Genomic DNA, 20,357 nt, shown 5'->3' with positions numbered 1-20,357 from the left:
TTTCTCTTCTCATTCATTCTTTCAACAAATGTCCCCCTATTTGTGTGTGTGTGTGTGTGTGTGTGTGTGGAGAGCATTTTGCAAATATTTTCGAAGTCTACCTGTATGACTTAAGTACAATCCATAGACCCCAGCCCCGTCCCTGTGCGAGGCAGTTAATGTCCATAAGCTCATTTAATGCTCACACCAGCTTAGAGATGGTGTTGCTGTGAACCCCATTTTACAGATAAAACAGGCTCTTGGAGGTGAATTCATCAAAAGTCATAGGGTTGGAAAGAGGCAGCCCTGGGACTCGAGTCTCCCACCTACATTCTTGCCACCCCTATACAAAAGCCCATCAGAGAGCAGGCTTTGCTGTTCTGTTTGTGCCTTGTGGGCACGTGGGCACGTTATTTTTATTTCTACATATACATATATATACATTTTTTAGTTTTTTAATTTTTTGTTTTTCATATACCAAATTCTAAGCAGACAGTATGGCTCATTGTTTTCTAAGCTTTTGCGGTTTGGGTTTTTGTTTGTTTGTTTGTTTGTTTTTTTAAGTCCATTGCCTTCCCTAAATTTCTATTTCTTATTGTCAGCGTATCATAGAGGAGGAAACTAGATGGGGGAAGAGTTGGTTAAGCCAGTTACCGTTTAAATTTGATTAAACTTGAAAGGTTTTTAGGTGTATTTGCTATCGTCTTCTCACTTGTCTCTGACCATGCTATTTCCCTTCTGAAGTGACAATAGTGAAAGTGACAATAGTGCAGGACTGCCAGGTTGCACTCTTCTGCGTCGTTTAGCCACAGAGCAACCTTGCCAGAGTCAACTCCGCACATCAGCGGCATATATTCACATAGGAAGCACAGAGCATTGAATGGGGGATCCATTTGCTAAGCCATTCGCCACATGGCTGCTACTTGGCTATGAAATCTTTCCTGAACTATGTAGGCATGAATCTTGGTGGTTGTGGGTATGCTCATTGGAGTAGTGCTCATTTTTTGTCTTCCACAGACAGGAAAGCTGCAGCTTTATGACTTGGCCTCAGGAAATTTGCTGGAGACAGTAAATGCACATGATGGAGCTTTATGGTCCTTGTCTCTCTCTCCAGATCAGGTAACTAAATCAGATGTCAGGATCTGGACTTTAGTACTTTCCCGTTTCTTACATCAGGTTTTACTCCTGCCTAACAAAGGTTTCTTCAGGGTTTCTTTAAAGAAAGCCCACTTTTTTTTCTAATCTTTAGATTTCCCATATGATGGCATATCATGTGCCTCATAGTACGAATAGCTGTCATTATCAAATGAATTCTCCTTCAGCTGCTCTTGATCATCAGATGTCCAATTGCTTACCCTCATGAGTTTTCACCAGTGGTTTGTGCTACTTCCTAAGAGGAAATATTCCCTTGAGCCATAAAATGCAGAGGATGGAGTAAACTTTTCTCCTTCTTGGCCATACATCTATGACTTTGAGTCTAGTGTTTATAGCAAATATATCAGCTCTTTCAAGTTAGTAACAGGGTGCTTCCCTTGAAAGGAGTCATCTTGGAGAACTGTGTACTTAACTCCAGTAATGGTGCTATTGCTCAGAACATTTTGAGATATTTTTTGGACAATAATAAGAGATTGTGGGCCATTCATTTGAATCTTCTCAATAGCGGTAAACCTTCATCCATTGAAAAGTAGATACAATTTTTGGAAAAAATGGAATCCGGAATTTAGAGTGGGTCATGCCATTTGGGGTCAGAACAGAACAGCATTTAAGATTTAAATAGTAATTACATCTTGCATTTGTAGAGGATTCTCTTTCTGCAAAGTATTTTTACATCCATGTGTCACTTATTGCTATTTTTATAGTGTTTTTATAAACTAGTCTTTGTCATTACAGCAACATTAAAGGACCATCGTAAGCTTGTTACTAATCTCAAATGGCAGAATGAACACTTGAGATCTAGTTTTCTGACCCATATTCTATGTACTTTAATACTACAATGTAATGGGAGTAATTTTCTTGATATTGGAAAACACTTTCAAACATATTTAATTTTAAAATATACTTGAATATATTTACATTTATATATATAATACATATTTATATTATATATGTTTACATTTATATATAATATATATTTATATATATTATTATATATATTTGAATATATATAAAATATATTTGAAAATATATATTTCCTGTCCCCCTGGAGCAGGGACATTGAAGGAATATACTTACACCCTTCTGAGTTGTTACTTTGAATAAACTTAACTTGATGATCCAATCTGTGTATATTTGTCAAACCATTTTATTACTTAATAGCAAATTTATTTGGTGCTTTCTTAGGTGGAAGAAAAAACCATACAATGTTCGGAGTCTTCCTGGTGGTAAACAAAAGTATAACTAGAAGTAGTAACCATTTGCCCCTGCTAGGAATTTTCAAATAAAGTCTGTGGCAGCAGCCCCAAAAGAGCAATGAAAGGGATTAAGGAGGAACCACATTTTTCTTAATTCTTCTCCCATGCCGTTAAATAAAAATGGTCCTTTGTACAATTTTGATATATAAGTTACCAGAGTTTCTGTAGCAAAATATTTTTTAATTGCAATATCATTGGATTTTCAGCGTGGCTTTGTGACAGGTGGTGCAGATAAATCTGTCAAGTTCTGGGATTTTGAATTGGTAAAAGATGAAAATAGTACCCAGAAGAGGTGAGTAGACGTTTTTTAATTTGTGTCCTTTTTTGGGAATGAGAATGGGGAACCCCTGAATGGGCTTTCGACATGTGTATTTCCCTTGTGTTCCAGGGAGTTCTTGGAATTTTTGTCTGTCTTTGTAGAGTGCTCATTTTTTTTTCTTGATGTTTTCTGTTGTACTAGACTTTCTGTGAAGCAAACCCGAACCTTACAACTAGATGAAGACATTCTCTGTGTCCGTTACTCTCCCAACCAAAAACTGTTAGCTGTATCTTTGCTGGACTGTACTGTGAAAATTTTCTATGTTGACACTTTAAAGGTACAGTGATTATGCCTGGAAATAGTTTTGTCTGTCTGAGTGACCATTGGGTTGAGGCTGTAAAGTGGCCTTGACTGCCCAGCAGTGTTATGTTTCTGAAGAAGTTTATGTGAATCAAAACATTGTAGGTGCATTAGGAAAGCTAGAATTCTTTTAAAGAACCCTTTGGTTCATAAATTTTGTTTAAAGCAAGTTAGATTTCATAAGTTCAGAAAATCTGTAGACACAAAATCCCGTTGCAGCCAATAGTTTAAGAGCATTGCTACATCACCTAGGCAGTGATTCCACGCTTGGCTGTAAATCAGGATCATTTGGGTTGCTTTTAAAAATATAGATTACTGGGCCCTATACCCAGAGTCGGAAGGACTGGAGCAGGTCTGGGAATGTTGTTGGGAAGCAATTGCCCAGTATTTTCAGCTAAAAGATGCAGAGAATGTCCCTGTGTCCTATTCTGACTGAAGTAGTAGGCTTCTGGGGCATCCCCAGCTCCTCCATAGTGCAATGTTGTTGGCAAGTGTGCGCAGGGTCTGTGTGCTAGGCACAGGTACAAGCCGCCTACAGTGGTTTGTCTTCTCTGAAAATATAAATATAAAGCAATCCAGAACAGCATTTAGGATTTTAAAAGTTATATTTTAGATCCACATGTAACAAACAATGCCTGTATCTTATAGACAGACATCATTTATTTATATATATATTTTTTATATTTAGTTTTTTCTCTCACTTTATGGACACAAACTTCCTGTTATATGCATGGACATCTCTTATGTAAGTAAAATTTAAAGTGTCTGAGTAACAAGTTGTCTTTTCTAGAGTACTTTCTTGGTTCTTGGCTTGCTATCTTCATTTTGAATATTTTTTTATCCCGTTGTATATCTGACTTTACCCAAAAACCATAAAACAATGTATATTGTAATTGTATCATAATATATGGTAAAATTCGTTATAATTATAATGTATATAAAACATATATATTAATTACTTTAAGACTTTCCGAATATTGTAATTGTACTATATGTATAGTACAATTAATTATAATTATAATATGTATATAATACATATATATTAATTACATTAGGGTTTTCAGAATATGTTCACAAATATCTGAATTAATCCTTAGAACTAACTCCCTATTGTGGATTCCCCAGTATCTTGTTGTCTAAAATATATAATTGGAGGGTCGGGGGAGCCTGGGTTACTCCTTTGGTTAAGCATCTGCTTTCAGCTCAGATCATGATCCTGGGACCTGGGATCAAGCCCCAAGTTGGGCTCCCTGCTCAGTGGGGAGTCTGCTTCTCTCTCTCTGCCTCTCCCCTGCTCATGTGCACACACTCTTTCTCTTGCTCTCTCAAATAAATTAGTAAAATATTTAAAAAATAAAATGCTATCATTGGTAGAGCACCTGAATATACAAAAGATTTTAAAAAGTCTAGAAGGTGATGCTGGTGAGTAAGATAGAACTTGGCTTCATATTTGGACATTTACAATATTTTGCACTATAGTCATAGCAAAATCATATTTTTGCAACGTCTAGTTATGGATAAAAGTGGGAATAATGTATTTAAAGACAGTGCCTAGTCTCTATGAAAGGATTCCATGCTCTCACCGTCTATGATTAGTACATGAACAGCACAAGATATTTCTGATGTTCTTATTATGCTGACAACTATTTGAGTGAGGCATTGACGTAGGATAAGAGAAATAGAGAATGTAGGATAAAAGGCTGGGTTGCAATCATTTTAGTAGGTTCTTTCCCAGACTCTTCTTTCTTCCTCTTCCCCTCTTCCCCTAAATCCTATGACAGATTCAAGATTCTTCGTCCTATTTAAGGAAGTATATAAACAATTACAATATTGTAATTCAGAACATATTCCGACATCAAGGCACACCACCACCCTGTAGCAGTATAAAAACTTTGGAACCAGCAGAGTTCTTGCTTTTACTCAACAAGCTTTTTAAGGAAATCTTAGGTAAAAGCAGAGAAATAGGTGCTCTTGATAGAGGTGAAATTGCATGGTATTGATTTTAATGTTTCTGAGAGAAATGGGCTAAATGTTCTGATTTATCTTGTTTTATCTAACTGTAGAGTTTCTGATAATCAAGTAAAGTCACAGTTTACCTCTTCCTCTGTAGGATGGGGCACTAATAGCAACGGGCTCTGCCGACAGGAATGTGAAAATCTGGGGCTTGGACTTCGGAGACTGCCATAAGTCTCTCTTTGCACATGATGACAGGTAGGTGCAGACCTTTGAGTCACCTGTACATATCATTTCCTTCAAGCATCTATGTCTATATTTAGGCAGTCATAAATTTAAAACTAAATAATTAAGCATCCTAGAACTAGCTCTTCACAAATGTGTGCGAGGCTTTTCACTAGCATGACATTTGATGACATGACATGACATGACATTTGATCACTTTTCTCACTTTTCAGTGTGATGTACCTGCAGTTTGTACCCAAGTCCCACCTCTTCTTCACCACTGGCAAGGACCACAAGATTAAGCAGTGGGATGCAGACAAATTTGAACACATACAGACTCTGGAGGTAACCACTTTCCTGCTTTGGTTGCTCAGTACTTGAGAACCACTTTTAAGACTGAATGTTGATCTCCCACTCAATGTAGAGCAGGTATCGGTCAAGGAATAAGGTGTTCCTTCTCAGGGTTTTTTGTTTTTGTGTCTTCTCTCTCTCCAGGGGCACCACCAGGAGATCTGGTGCTTGGCTGTAAGCCCTAGTGGAGACTATGTTGTGTCATCATCCCATGACAAATCTCTGAGACTTTGGGAAAGAACAAGGGAGCCTCTTATTCTTGAGGAAGAAAGGGAGATGGTAAGGCTTGGTTACAGAACATGCTGTTGGGGAAATGCCTGGGTGGCTCAGTGGTTGAGTGTCTGCCTTTGGCTCATGTTGTGATCCCAAGGTCCTGGGATCGAGTCCTACATTGGGCTCCCTGCAGGGAGCCTGCTTCTCTCTCTGCCTGTGTCTCTGCCTCTCTCTGTGTTTCTCATGAATACACAAAATTTAAAAAAAAAAAAAAAAAAAAAAACATGCTGGTGGGTATCTGAACCTGCTGTCCTAGCCTAAGAATTCTATCTAATGCGGCTACCCCTCAGTCAGGCCTGACTCCAGGAGAGGTTTCCAACACCCTGTCACTGTTTCGGCAACCACGCAGAGACAGAGATACCAACAGGGGACTGCATTTTGAAAGAAGCAGCTCGTCCCTGTCTCATTTCACTTCATATAGAGACCATGATTTTTCTTCCAAATTAATTTTATCTGTCTCTTGACAGCAAAGGGAAGCAGAATATGAGGAGAGTGTGGCCAAAGAAGACCAACCAGTAGTAAGTAAATCTTTTGGGACCCCAAGCTCAAGCCCTATAATTATCTTATTGGAATTTACTTTAATTTCAAGAATTTCTAATGGAATTAGAATTGGGGCCAGATGCTAAAGTTGTTTCCCATCAGTTGATGTGGGAAACAATCTGTGTAGTCCTATTTGATTTAACTATATATCCTGATTTTGTGGGACAAATGACTGACCAAATTTGTCATTCTGGCGTGTTTTGTTTTGTTTTGTTTTAAGGAGGCTTCAGAGAATCATAGAACAAAAATAAAATTTAAAAATTTTAGAAATTGGGCACTTTTTACTTTTAGAGAGTAGGATATTCTTATAATGAATATAAAATACTTAATAGTGTCTGGCACCTGAGTACTTTATTAATGGGTAGTTGGTAACACCATGTAACCTTTATCATAACACAGTGATGCCTGTTCTTTTCTGGATGTAAGATTACTTTATTGGTTTTTTATTGCCTGTCAACAGTATTGTCAAGGATCTCTGTTTCTGGCAGGTTCCAGGAGAGACTCAAGGTGACAATTACTTTACTGGAAAGAAAACTATTGAAACGGTCAAAGCAGTAAGTTAATATACATTCTGTATCTAAATCTATAGATACATACATTTTTAAGGAAGATCCCAACTTCTTACCAACCAGGTAGCCCTTTTGTGGCAAAAAGTTGTTGAAATTCATAGATGGAGCTCAGAACCTCTGGTCTTCCCTTGCAACCAAAGACAGCAGTCCTGCCGAATCGGTACATGGTTTCTAGAAGGGAAAGCTTGATCTCCTGGAAGCAGCACCCCTCAGGGGTCCCAGGAGCAGCCCTCCTCCACATGGAGGCATCCATATGGCCTCCCCTAAACCCAAGATGCTTAGTCTCCTCTCTGTACATTAAACAGAAAACAAACACCAGAGACATCATTACCTACTGTTTGACACTCTTGGCATACGTTTATTAAACCAGTTCAAGCTAGGTGGTACTTTTCCAGTCAGGCCTTCCAATTGCAGGGTTCCAGGATGCTGGGGCATGTGGCAATGATTTCTCTCCTTTGTTGCCATCATTGTAGGCTGAGAGGATCATGGAGGCTGTTGAGCTATACCGAGAGGAGACTGCGAAAAGGAAGGAACACAAAGCTATTTGTAAAGCTGCAGGGAAAGAGGTGAGATAGCCCATGGAGCTACACTCTGAGAAACATGTATCCATAGAACTTCTGAGAACACTGTCACTTGGGAGTTACTGACTCAGATTAGGAAATGACATAAATGTAATAGAGTCTTTTCTAATTCCAAGTATTAGAAGGAGTTGAGGGATTGGAAAGAGGGGAGTTGGGTCTGGATAAAAAGTGAGGGAGAAGAAACCTCAGGATGAAGTGCTCACCGGAAGCAGCAGAAACTCCTGGTGTGGTTTCAGATATACTGCAACCATTACAGGCTTCTAGATGAAATATATTGCCCAAACTCATTCATAAGCGCAATGGAAACTAAAAGTCCTGATGACTCTTTTATACTCTTTTATACTCTTTCCATTTGTAGGGTCTCCCTTTTAAAAACCGTACTGTCATTGCCCTGCCTGTGACAAGCACTGTCAGAGCCTTGTTTTTTAATAACTTGATCTAATGATTTCTTGACAGGTTCCTCTTCCCATTAATCCCATCCTGATGGCTTATGGCAATATCTCTGTGAGTAGTGTCTAACGGTTCCCCCTTGGTTACTCAGAGGTACTTTTCAGGGACAAGAGAGTCACAGCAGGAAGTGCAGAGGCATGATCTCAGGCTGAATATACTGGGAAGTACTTTGCCATTAACACCTCTCCTGTCCTCTAGGGTATTGAGCATTTCAAAAGGACCAAGTGTAACTTCTAAGTCTTTCCTGCCCTCTAGGGTATTGAGCATTTCAAAAGTTTTAGTGTAACTTCTAAGTCATTCTTTCTGGTCTGACTGGACTGGCATTCTCATATTTTCTAGTGCCTATTTTTGTTCAGTATCCAGAACCCTCTGAAAATTCTGTTCATCTAAGTGAATTTTGAAATTGAGGTTCTTAGAGGAAAAGTTGATGTAAATCAGACAGAGGAGGAGAGAGAGAGAAATGGGACAGTGTATGCTTACATAGCAGTCTCTAGACTTAGTACTTTACTTGCCTGTATCATTCATCAGGGTCATCATGTGAGTCAATGTAGCCTCATTTTACAGATGGGAAATTGGCCTGACTTACAGACAGAAGGTAACAGAGTTGGGAAGTGAACCCACATGTGACAATCTAAGCCTGTGCATGTATTGCCATCTTAGAATGCTGTTTCTCCTGTGAGTGGGATCCTTGGTTTTTAGATGGGAATTAGGGAGCTTCAGTAGAAATCAACCTAGAGTACCACTAAAGTTCTCATGCTTCCTTTATAGCCTTCAGCTTATGTGTTGGAGATTTTTAAAGGAATCAAGTCAAGGTGAGTCCCAAAGTACAATGACTAGAATTTGTCCACTAACATCAGTTATTGAATGGCTGTCTGACCATGAGATAAGCAGAAGTTATAATTGATGTTTATTTTCCTTATAGGTTTAACCATGTCAATGTTTTCATGGAAAACAGTATATTATGATGTCCTTTTAGAAGCAGAACTAGCAGGCTCCTCCTAATGTGTGAAGGGAGATACTTTTAGAGACAAGTGAAGGGTAGTCCTACTTTATATTGTAGGTAATGAAATCCTGTATCATCAATCACAAGTACCAACTGGTAACCTTTTTTGGTTGTGTTATTTCCTTTGCCTTATTTCTGTGTCCATACACAATTGGAATCTTCTGTATATAATTTTATATTGTGTATTTTTTTCATGGAATATTCCCTGAGCATTTGCTCAAGTTACTAATATTCTTCAAAACTACATTCATGGAATTCTATCAAAACATGGGGCGCCTGGGTGGCTCAGTGGTCTAGCATCTGCCTTTGGCTCTGGTCGTGATCCCAGGGTCCTGGGATCAAGTCCCACACCAGGGTCCCTGTGAAGAGCCTCCTTCTCCCTCTGCCTGTGTCTCTGCCTCTCTCTGTGTGTCTCTCATGAATAATTAAATATTTTTAAAAAGAAAAAATGAATTCTATCAAAACATTCCATTATATGTATAATTACTATCGGATTTGCTTTTGTTTTTTGCTATTATCAGTACTGCTTCGACGAAAACCTTTACATGGAAATCTTTGTTGTAGCAGAACAATAACTGATGAGTATGAGTTTTTAAAGGTTTTGTTGCTGAATTACTTTTCAGAAAGCTTGTAGTGATGTTGACCAGGCTTTAAAAAATTCTTTGCCAGTTTTAGAGGCAAAAGGTTGTATTGTGTCATTTTAATTTCTTTCTATTATTAATGAAGCAAAAATTTAATATTTGTTGGTCATTTGTGGGTTTTTTTCTGTGAATTTTTACTTTCCTTTTCTTGTACTCTAGTACTTTCTTACTGGTTTTTGTTTTTTGTTTTTTGTTTTTTTAAAGAATTTTTTAAAGAATTCTAAAGATTCATGAGAGACAGAGAGACAGAGGCAGAGACCCAGGCAGAGGGAGAAGCAGGCTCCCTGCAAGGAGCCCGATGTGGGACTCGATCCCAGATCCCGGGATCACGCCCTTAGCCAAAGGCAGATGCTCAACCGCTGAGCCACCCAAGCATCACTTTCTTACTGGTTTTTAAGAATTTTTTGTCATGTATTTTTGCAATAATGTTTCTCATTTGTGATTTACCTTTGGATTTTATTTGTGAGTTTTAGCTACTGAAAATTTTTTATTTTTATTTTTTGAAAATTATTTTCATAGTAATTCTTAATATCTAAATATGTCCATTTTAATAAGAACAGGCTATCTGAGGATAATGATGAATCTTCCTGGGAGAAATGTACAACAAAATTTAAGTTAATGGAAGTATTGTACATTTCTAGAAGGAAATAGTCTATGTTCTGAAGATTTAAGTTTTTTGTCTTTCTTTTTATTAACTAGTTCATAGGTTTGTAACTCAGTTGAAATCCTCTTGAGATTTGAAATTGGAGTTGATGAAATGATACTAGAACTAGTTCAAGAGAAGTAAAACAAAACAAACTAGAAGAGTAGCAAAAGAGAGCTGTTCTCCCAGATTAAAAAGCTATTAAAGTCAGCAAAACTAAAATACTATAGGATTGTTGTCAGAATCAATCATTGAAATAGACTTGAAAGCCCTGAAACAGAGTCGCATATGTAAGGACTCGATGTATGGTAAAAGAAGTATCATATAAAGGTGGAATGTTCAACAAAAGACTTTGGAGAAATGAGTTATCTGAGGGAAAAAAAGTCAGATTCTCCTATCATCCCGTGGACCAGAATGCATCAGATAAATGAAAATACTGAATATAAAAAATAAAACAGAAAAGAAGGAACCATTCAGGATATAGATGAACAGTTCATACTATTTAAATAAACATTTCTTGTTCATGTCATGTTTACTGTCTTCTTCAGCGAGCTAGAAGAATCTCTGCTTGTGCTACCTTTTTCGTATGTCCCAGACCTCCTTAAGCTCCTTAATGAATTCATCCAGCTGGGCTCTGATATCGAACTTCTGTGTAGGTGCCTCTTCTTTCTGCTCAGGTAACATCCTTTCCAAAGAACACTGTGTCTACTTGGTCTCACCACTCCAGTGTTACTTGAACTGATGGACAGAATCAATGCTTTGGAGTTAAGAAATCTGTTGTTTCAGACTGAGAGATGGTTACAGGATTTCACTTGTTGTGTGACAAATTATTCCTGATCCTGCAGAATCAGTCTTGTGCTTAAACAATAATAGTGATGACCTACTTCTGAAGTAACAAGATAGAGCATTGCTCAGGGACACTTCCGTAAGCACAGGTCTCCAGGTTGCAGTAGCTCTAGTCCTTGTCTGTTTGCTGAGAGGCCATCACTGAGTGGCCAGTTTGCCTCATTTGTTATCTTTTTAACTGTTGAAGCAAAATGATTTAGTTTAGTCTTCATAACAGCGTCATAAGGAATAGTGCCTTTATTTTTCAGGTCTCTAGAAACAAATGGAAAAGAAAGGGCATACACGGAGGGAAAGAAGAAACAAAATATATTTATGGGATTATTCTTAAATATGAACAATTCCTCTTAGTGTGTAATTGAAAAGAACATATTTACAAGAGTTTAAGAATATACTCTTTTATCTTGCTCTCTGCCCCTCGGTCTCCAGCTGTTATAGCAGAAAACAAAAAGAGATTGAACACTCTAAAATGCTGTTCTGAAGACAAAATACAGATTGATCAGCCAATACCCAATAGTTAAAAAACCAAAAAAAAAAAAAAACATGTATATTTAACAAATTGATATTTGATCTATTTTCATGATTCTTAATTCTCTGTTCCTTTTATTCCATCAAGATGGTAGCAAAAGAACAGGGATACATACATACATACATATATATATGTATATATATATATTCTGTTGCCAGATTTATAATTTTGGGCAAGTCCTGAGGCCTTAAATTGATAACTCAACAATGTTACGAATAACTTCTTATCACTATAGCATATGTACTATTGAAATCAGGGTTACTGATTCTAAGTGAAATACCATGAGTGCTTCCAGCTTATCAGGGGGTTGTAGATGGGGAGTACTATACAAGTAGCTGTGGCAGGTCACAGGTGAGCTTGAGGGTACTCAGGAGCATGAGTTCATGGACATCATCTTAATACCCAAGGTCAGAGTCTTACTGATCAGAGACTATATCTTTTATTGCAGTGGCTTTACTGGAAATATGAATAAATCTTTGTTGAGTTAGTATTTCTTAAGGTGTTCATTTCTCTCTGAGCCTTCTATGAAATACCATTTTGTAAGTCTGTGGCTGCATGGAGTTGGCTGCAAAAAGAGCCAGCTTTGCACAAGTTAAATGTGTTATGATTTTTACCATAGTATTGTTAAAATTGACATCAGATAAAATTGATTAGCAGGAAAGAAATATCTTTAGCTATTTTTTGCCAGAAGCATTTCTATACTGCCATATGATAAAATGAATCTTTTTCTGTTTTGTTTACTTTGATATTGTCTATATGCTTTTCTAGAAGGGGTAAGCAGAGCCAGAACCACTACCTCTTTTGTCACATGACTGTTTTGCTTTTCTATTAGAATTCACTTCGGGCAGATCACTAGTAACCAAATGCTTGTGCCAGTGATTGAAAAGCTAAAGGAAACAACTATTTCAAAAGTCAGCCAAGTCCGGGTAGGTATACTTGTAGGAGTACAGTAATGAGGGGGGAATCCTGGTGTGTGTGTGTGACTTAGAAGCAGCATAGTGAACTGTGCCTTGTCTTTGGTGATATTGACCAGACATGTATGTGTATTTGAGGTAAGTATTTTCATTGGAGCTGGTAGAAATAGAAGAAAACTAAACCAAACCAGAAAGACCTTAGACAAGGAGGGATGAGTAAGAGCGCCAGAAACATCGGTTCCCCTGACTCACATATGCTGCTGTGTTGAACTGAAGTAAGAGAGAGGTCATTTAATCTTTCTTTTGTCCCTCTCCAGGATGTTATTGGCTTCAACAGGGCAGGTCTTGAATATCTCAAGAGGGAATGCGAGGCAAAAAGTGAAGTTATGTTTTTTGCTGATGCAACCAGCCACTTGGAAGAAAAGAAGAGGAAGAGGAAAAAGAGGGAGAAGCTAATTTTAACATATACTTAGAACTGAAATGTGCCCTTTTGTTTTTTTCTCTATTTAAAGGAACTTCTAAACTAAGCAGCAGAATTGGTGCCAACTTGAAAATAAACAAGTAACAGAGCTTGGTGTGTTGCAGAAGATGTCAGGATATATTTCCTAGCTTTGCTTGAGGAAATGCCCAATGCAGGATTCTGGGCTCCATTTTTTGGACTTAATGCATAATAGTTTAAAATCTTTCTGTGACCTCAAAGGCTGAGCCCTTCAGGAATTGTTCCCATTCTAGCAGGGAACAATGAATATTTTTACTAGTTGCTTGACTAGAGCTGAAATGAATATTTCAAAAGTTTTTCTTATTTCTGTGATAACAGGAGATTAGTTGATGTGTTACTTTTTGTATTACGTTTTATCTCCTCCAGAGACTATCAGGTGCAGAATTGATTGCCCTCTCCCATTAAATACAGACTCATGGACTTACAGAGCTGAAAAGGACATAAAAATGATCTAAACAGCCTATACTGGTGGTTATATCTGTATATAAAAATAGCTAATTGCTAAATTGTACTTCTCTAAAGAGCTGTTTCTAATTAAAGTATAGTCAAGCTGAGATGCTTTGTTGGGCTTCTGGGTGATTAATACCATATACATACATACATACATACATACATACATAAATAGGATTTGAGGGGATGGGAATATTTTAGGAGGAGAAACGGACACATTCCTTTGGGCCTGGCTTCTCTTGTTGGGACATTTTTAAGTAAGTTAAGGACTACAACCTTGATGCAGTTCTGTTCAGATTTCCGTGTCTTTTTTTTTTTTTTTTAAGATTTATTTAAATTCCAACTAGTTAATGTACAGTGTAATATTAGAATCACATGTCCATTCAGCAGTTCAACACTTCCATAGGACACCTGGTGCTGATCACAAGCACACTCCTTAATCCTCATCACCTATTTAGACCACCCCCACCCACCCACCTCCCCACTGTGTAACCAAAAGTTTATTCTCTACAGCTGAATCCCTTTGCTTTTTTGTTTCTTAAATTTCACATACAAGTTAAATCATATGGCGTTTGTTTTCTGACTTATTTCACTTACCATAATACTGTCTGGCTCCATCCACATCATTGCAAATGCAAGATTTCATTCTTTTTTATGGCTGAGTAATATTTCTCTCTGTGTGTACATAGTATATACATGCACATATATGTTCTATACATATATATGTATATACATATGGTGTATATATGTGTGTGTCTATATACACATTCATTCCATTTCTTTGTGTCATCTTTTTTAATTTATTTTTATTATTATTATTTTTTTATTTTTATTTATGATAGAGAGAGAGGCAGAGACATAGGCAGAGGGAGAAGCAGGCTCCATGCACCGGGAGCCCGACATGGGATTCGATCCTGGGTCTCCAGGATCGCGCCCTGGGCCAAAAGCAGGCGCTAAACCACTGCACCACCCATGGATCCCTCTTTGTGTCATCTTCAATTTCTTTCATAAATGTCCTATAGCACAGATCCTGTCTCCCTTGCGTCAGGAGACATAGCCAGAAAGAAGTTGCTATGGCCACAAAGAGGTTACTGCCTGTGTTCTCTAGGATTTTGATGATTTCCTATCTCACATTTAGGTCTTTAGTCCATTTTGAATTGATTTTTATGTTTGGTATAAGAAAGTGGTCCAGTTTCTTTCTTTTGCATGTTTCTGTCCAGTTTTCCCATCACCATTTAAGAGACTGTCTTTTTTCCTATCAGATATTCTTTCTTGCTTTCTCACAGATTAATTGACCATATAGTTGTGGGTTCATTTCTGGGTTTTCTGTTCTGTTCCATAGATGTTTATTTTTTGTGTCAGTAACATACTGTTTTGATGACTATAGATTTGTATATAATTTGAAGTCTGGAACTGTGATACCTCCAGCTTTGCTTTTCTTTTTCAAGATTGCTTTAGCTATTTGGAATCTTTTGTAGTTTCACACAAATTTTAGGATTGTTTGTTCTAGCTGTGTGAAAAATGCTGGTGGTATTTTGATAGGGATTGCATATAATGTGTAGATTGCTTTGGATGGTATAGACACTTTAATAATATTTGTTCTTCCATTGTATCACGTTTTTGATGTAATAGTAAATGAGATGGATTCCTTGATTTCTCTTCCTGCTGCTTCATTATTGGTGTATAGAAATGTAACAGATTTCTGTATATTGTTTTGTATACTGCAACTCTACTGTATTTGCTTATCAGGTCTAGCAGGTTTTTAGTGGAGTCTTTCAGGTTTTCTAATCGAGTATCATGTCATCTGCAAATTTGCCAATTTGGATGCATTTTATTTCTTTTTGTCTGATTGCTGTGGCTAGGACTTCAGTACTATGTTGAATAATAGTGGTGGGAATGGACATTCCATGTCTTTTTCCTGATTATATAAGAAAAGCCCTCAGTTTTTCCTATTGGGGATGATATTAACTGTGGGTTTTTCATATATGGTCTTTATTATGTTGAAATATGTTCCCTCTAAACTTACTTTGTTAAGGGCTTTTATCATGAATTGATGTTGTACTTTGTCAAGTGACTTTTTTGCATCTATTGAAAGGCTCATATGGTTCTTATCCTTTCTTTTATTAATGTAGTGTATCATGTTGATTGATTTGTGAATATTGAAGCACCCTTGCAGCCCAGGAATAAATCCACTTGACCATGGTAAATGATCCTTTTAATGTACTGTTGGATTTGGTTTGCTAGTATTTTATTGAGAATTTTTGCATCCGTGTTCATCAGGGATATTCGCCTATATAGTTCTCTTTTTTAGTGGATTTTTTTACCTGGTTTTGGTATCAGGGTAATGCTGACTTAATAGAATGAATTTGGAAATTTTCCTTCCTCTTCCATTTTTTGGAACAGCTTGAGAAGAATAGGTATTAATTCTTTAAATGTTTGGTAGAAGTCCCCTGTGAAGCCATCTAGCCCCGGACTTTTGTTTTTTGGTTATCAATCTGTTTACATTTTCTATTCTTGTTTCAGTTTTGGTAGTTTATATTTTTCTAGAAATTTATCCATTTCTTCCAGGTCCAACTTGTTGGCATATAATTTTTCATAATATTGTCTTATAATTGTTTCTCATAATATTTTCTAATTATTTTCATAATATTCTAATTGTTATTTCTGCTCTCCCATTTGTGATTTTATTTGAGTCCTTTCTTTTTTGTTCTTGATATGTCTGGTTAGAGGTTTATCAATTTTTTTTTTTTTTTTTCAAAGAACCAGCTCCTAGTTTGATTTGTTGTATTGCTTTTTTAGTTTCTGTATCACTTATTTCTGGTCTAATTTTTATTACTTTCCTTCTTTAGGCTTCATTTGTTGTTCTTTATCCAGCTCCTTAGGTGTAAGGTTAGGTTGTTTATTTGAGATTTTTCTTGCTTCTTGAGGTGGTCTGTACTGCTTTGTACTTCCCTCCTAGGACCACTTTGGCTACATCCCAAAGGTTTTGGACCATTTGTTTTCATTTTCACTTGTTTCCATGTATCTTTTATTTCTTCTTTGGTTTCTTGGTTAATGCATTCATTGTTTGTTTAGTAGCATGTTGTTTAACTGCCATGTATTTGTGGTCTTTCCAGATTTTTTCTTGTGGTTGACTTCTAGTTTCATAGCATTGTGGTCAGAAAAGGTACATGCTATGACCTCAATCTTTTTGTATTTGTTGAGGCCTATTTTATGTGATCTATTCTGGAGAATGTTCCATGTGATCTTGAAAAGAATGTGTATTCTGCTATTTTAGGATGGAATGTTCTGAATATATCTGTTAAGTCCATCTGCTGCAGTGCATCATTCAAAGCCATTGTTTCCATGTTGGTTTTTCTGTTTAGATGATCTGTCCGCTGTTATAAGTGCGTATTAAATTCTCTACTATTCTGTGTTATTATCCATAGGGTTTTTTTTTTTATCTTTTGTTATTAATCATTTTATATATTTGAGTTCTCCCAACTTGGGGGCATAAATGTTTATAATTGTTATGTCTTCTTGTTGCATTGTCCCCTTTATGATTATATAGTGCCTTTGTCTGTTTTTATATCTTTCATCTAGTTCGTCCAATAGATGCATTGCTACTTGGGCTTTCTTTTGAATACCCATTCACGGGATAAATATTACTCCATCCCCTCCCTTTCACCCTGCAGGTCTCTTTAGGTCTAAAATGAGTTTCTTGTAGGCAGCATATAAAGGAGTCTTTTTTCTTTTTTCCTTTTTTTTTTTTTTTTAAATCTGTTTTGACTCCGTGTCTTTTGATTGATGTGTTTATTAGTCCATTTACATTCAAAGTAATTATTGATAGGTATGTATTTATTACCATTTTATTACTTATTTTCTCATTTCTGGAGATCTTTTCTGATCCTTTTTTTGTCTTTGTCACTTTTAGTCTCTCCTTTGCACTCAGAGTCCCCTTTAATATTTCTTGCAATGCTGGTTTAATGGTCACAAATTCTTTTCATTTTTATCAGGGAAGCTCTTTCTCCTATTATGAGCAATAGCTTTGCTGGATGGAGTGTTTTTAGCTGCAGATTTTTCCCATTCATCACTTTGAATAAATAGTGCCACTCCCTCTTACTTGCCAAATTTCTTTTGAGAAATCTCCAGCTAGCTTTATGGGTTTTCCCTTGTAAGTTAGGGACTTCTTTTGTCTTTTTTTTTTTTTTTTTTTTTAAGATTTTCTTCTTTATCACTATATATTTGCAAATTTAACTACATGTCTGGGTGTTGGCCTGCTTTTGTTGATTTCGATGGGAATTCTCTGTGCCTCCTGGATCTGGATGTCTGTTTCCTTTCCCAGATTAGAGAAGTGTTCTGCCATTATTTCTGGAAATAAATTTTCTGCCTCCTTTTCTCTCTTGTCCTCTTCTGGGATACCTATGATATGAACGTCAATACGTTTGATGGAGTCACTGAGTTACCTAAATCTATGCTCATGTTCCATAATTCTAGTTCAGCTTCATTATTTTGTCTTCTTATCCACTAATTCATTCCTCTGCTTCTTCCAGCCTCTTCTTCATTGCATTAAGCCTGTTCCCAATCTCACTTAGTGCATTCTTTGTTTCTCATTGATTCTTTTTTAACTTTTATCTCTGTGGCAAAGATCTCACTGATGTCATCTTTTCTCAAGCGCAGTGAACATCCTTATGTTTGTTGCTTTAAATTCTCCATCAGTTATGTTACTTATATCTGTATTATGTTGATCTCTGGCTGTAGCCTTATCTTGTTCTTTCATTTGGGATAAATTACTCTGTCTTGGCATTTCACCTAAGTCTCTGCCCTTTTCTCTGTGTTAGAAAAGCCAGTATGTTTCCTGTCCCTGAAACTAATGGCCTTTATGAAAGTAAACACTTCTTTTTTTCCAAGCCAATGGCTTTCAGAAAATAATTATCCTGGTGTGTTCCTCTGGATGTCTCTCTCCATGACAATGGCTCCCTCTCCACAGCAACCATGATCCATTTCTCCCCTAAAACACATCTCTACACTTCCTGCCTTCTTTGATGCAGCCTCTTCTCTCCTTTTAGTTGTGGAGTTTGTTCTGTTAGTCTTAAGGTCAACTTCTGGGTATTTAGGATGGTCTTATCATTATCTAGTTGCATTTGTTGGACAAGATGAGCCTAGGGTCCTCCTACTCCACTGTCTCTCTTTCTCTGTCTGTCTTCTTGAGTCAGTTTCAGGATTTGGTGTCCTGTGAACTTGTCCATTTTATTTAAGGTGCTGTGTTGTGGTGTCACCATTTCCTTGCCAGTCTCAGAGCTGCAGTTCTTGTGGTATGATTATCTGAGGGTCTCTAGCCACAAGTCTAGTACTGTTCCTGGGCAGTCACTGAAGTGTAAGGTCAGGAATGTGGTGGTGTTACTCGTTGGGCAGAATATGAGTAAAGATTATTTTGGCATAGAGTTCCTGAGGCTTAACTATGAAAATGTACGAGAAAAGATAGTATGGTGGATTCTAGGTGCTTCTAGTCTGAAGAAGCAGCCTTTTCTTTAGGTGTCTGTTCCTGCCACTAGGGAGAGGAGTGAGTTACTTATTAAAAGTAAATCCTAATTCCTGAGCGAACAAAGGCCGTGTTTGTGGCTCTTGGACATTTATCAGAAAATAGGAAACCACAGCATTTCCTATGAATGTTTTTGATGGTTTCCAAACCAAAACAAGGTCAGGAGGGTACTCAAATTTAATCCATAGCTTTGCCATCAGTTAAGATTAACAGTAGCGGGGGATTTAAAGGTGTTTGTCTAGAAGGTGTTACACAAATCAAAGAGAAGGAAAGCTTATGACATGAAATGATGTGCACAGGAAGTAACTGAGCTCTTACTTTTGGTCAAAATACTTGAAACTCCTTAACTCTAAAGGTTTGAGGTTAACTAGTGAGTTAAAAAGCAAATTTTAGGGGTGTCTGGGTGGCTCAGTTTGTTAAGCATCCAACTTTTGGTCTCAGCTCAGGTCATGATCTCATGGTCGTGGGATCAAACCCCTCATTGGGCTCTGCACTCAGTGCAGAATTTGCTTCAGATTCTTTCTCCCTCTCCCTGTGCCCTTCCCTGCTTGTGTGTTCTCTCTCTCTCTTGAAATAAATAAAATCCTTTAAAAAAAGAAAAAGTAAATTTTAAGCCAAACCACTTTCTAGTCATTAAATCAACATTTACTGGCTTAGTCAGCCATTGGCTAGATATAATCCTTAGTACATGAACCAGGTAATGAGTAATATCTTTTGTAAATCATTCAATGTTACCTGTAGAAGCTGGAGATACCATAAATAAAAGCCCTGTGAATGGTTTATTAGGAATATAACATCAAAGTTTGTATATATTTATATATGTCTCTATGTAAAGAAGATATGCTTAACCATTTTGAGATTCCCCAGCTGGAAGTTAGCTGCTTGATGTACTTGGTATTGTTTCTTAGTTCAAGTGTCCTAATTCATAGCTCTCCCAAAGAAGTCTCTAAATCTGGCAGATGACCTGGGGCAGTGACCAAGGAGGCAGTGGTATCTGCCACTGGGCACAGAACTGTGTCTAGGGTTCCACTTACCTATCAGCACAATAGATTAGCCTGCTCAGTGTAGCCTTTACAGGCCAGCCACAAACTCAGGAAGAAGCCACCTGGCCTACATACACTATCCACAGTCTGCCGCCCCCCCCCCCCCCCCCGCCTTCCTCACAATTTAAGTCCCTAAGTGTTGAGATGAGACTGAGATTCTTAGGAGTAACACCACCTTATATTCTCAGTCCTGTCACTTAATTTTTGAGATGTTATGGGCTCCCAGCAGCTGTCCTGTGATTTTTAGGGTGGGGAGCACACATGGTCCAATAGTCGCTGACCCCAGCCCTCGTTAGGTCTAGTGCCAGTTGCCCTTGTGT

General features: G+C 37.4%; 1 protein-coding gene across 2 annotated transcripts in view; it reads left to right on the top strand.

Moving 5' to 3' along the window:
* WDR3 (WD repeat domain 3) overlaps positions 1-13,577 on the top strand; it is a 28,768-nt gene extending 15,191 nt beyond the window's left edge. For both annotated transcript variants that reach the window (XM_025994654.2, XM_025994652.2), the window contains exons 13-27: positions 997-1,098; positions 2,597-2,682; positions 2,851-2,986; positions 3,698-3,754; positions 5,120-5,220; positions 5,421-5,532; positions 5,683-5,817; positions 6,279-6,329; positions 6,840-6,905; positions 7,394-7,486; positions 7,958-8,005; positions 8,720-8,763; positions 10,787-10,915; positions 12,443-12,536; positions 12,842-13,577. In XM_025994654.2, coding sequence (XP_025850439.1) covers positions 997-1,098; positions 2,597-2,682; positions 2,851-2,986; positions 3,698-3,754; positions 5,120-5,220; positions 5,421-5,532; positions 5,683-5,817; positions 6,279-6,329; positions 6,840-6,905; positions 7,394-7,486; positions 7,958-8,005; positions 8,720-8,763; positions 10,787-10,915; positions 12,443-12,536; positions 12,842-12,997 — 1,410 coding nt within the window. In that variant the 3' untranslated portion in view covers positions 12,998-13,577. The remainder of the gene's footprint in view (positions 1-996; positions 1,099-2,596; positions 2,683-2,850; positions 2,987-3,697; positions 3,755-5,119; positions 5,221-5,420; positions 5,533-5,682; positions 5,818-6,278; positions 6,330-6,839; positions 6,906-7,393; positions 7,487-7,957; positions 8,006-8,719; positions 8,764-10,786; positions 10,916-12,442; positions 12,537-12,841) is intronic.
* Positions 13,578-20,357: the final 6,780 nt, after the last annotated feature.

This window comes from Vulpes vulpes, chromosome 8 (genome assembly GCF_048418805.1).
Source record: "Vulpes vulpes isolate BD-2025 chromosome 8, VulVul3, whole genome shotgun sequence".
NCBI classification, from domain to species: Eukaryota; Metazoa; Chordata; class Mammalia; order Carnivora; family Canidae; genus Vulpes; species Vulpes vulpes.
This window is presented reverse-complemented; position numbering and strand designations above follow the sequence as displayed.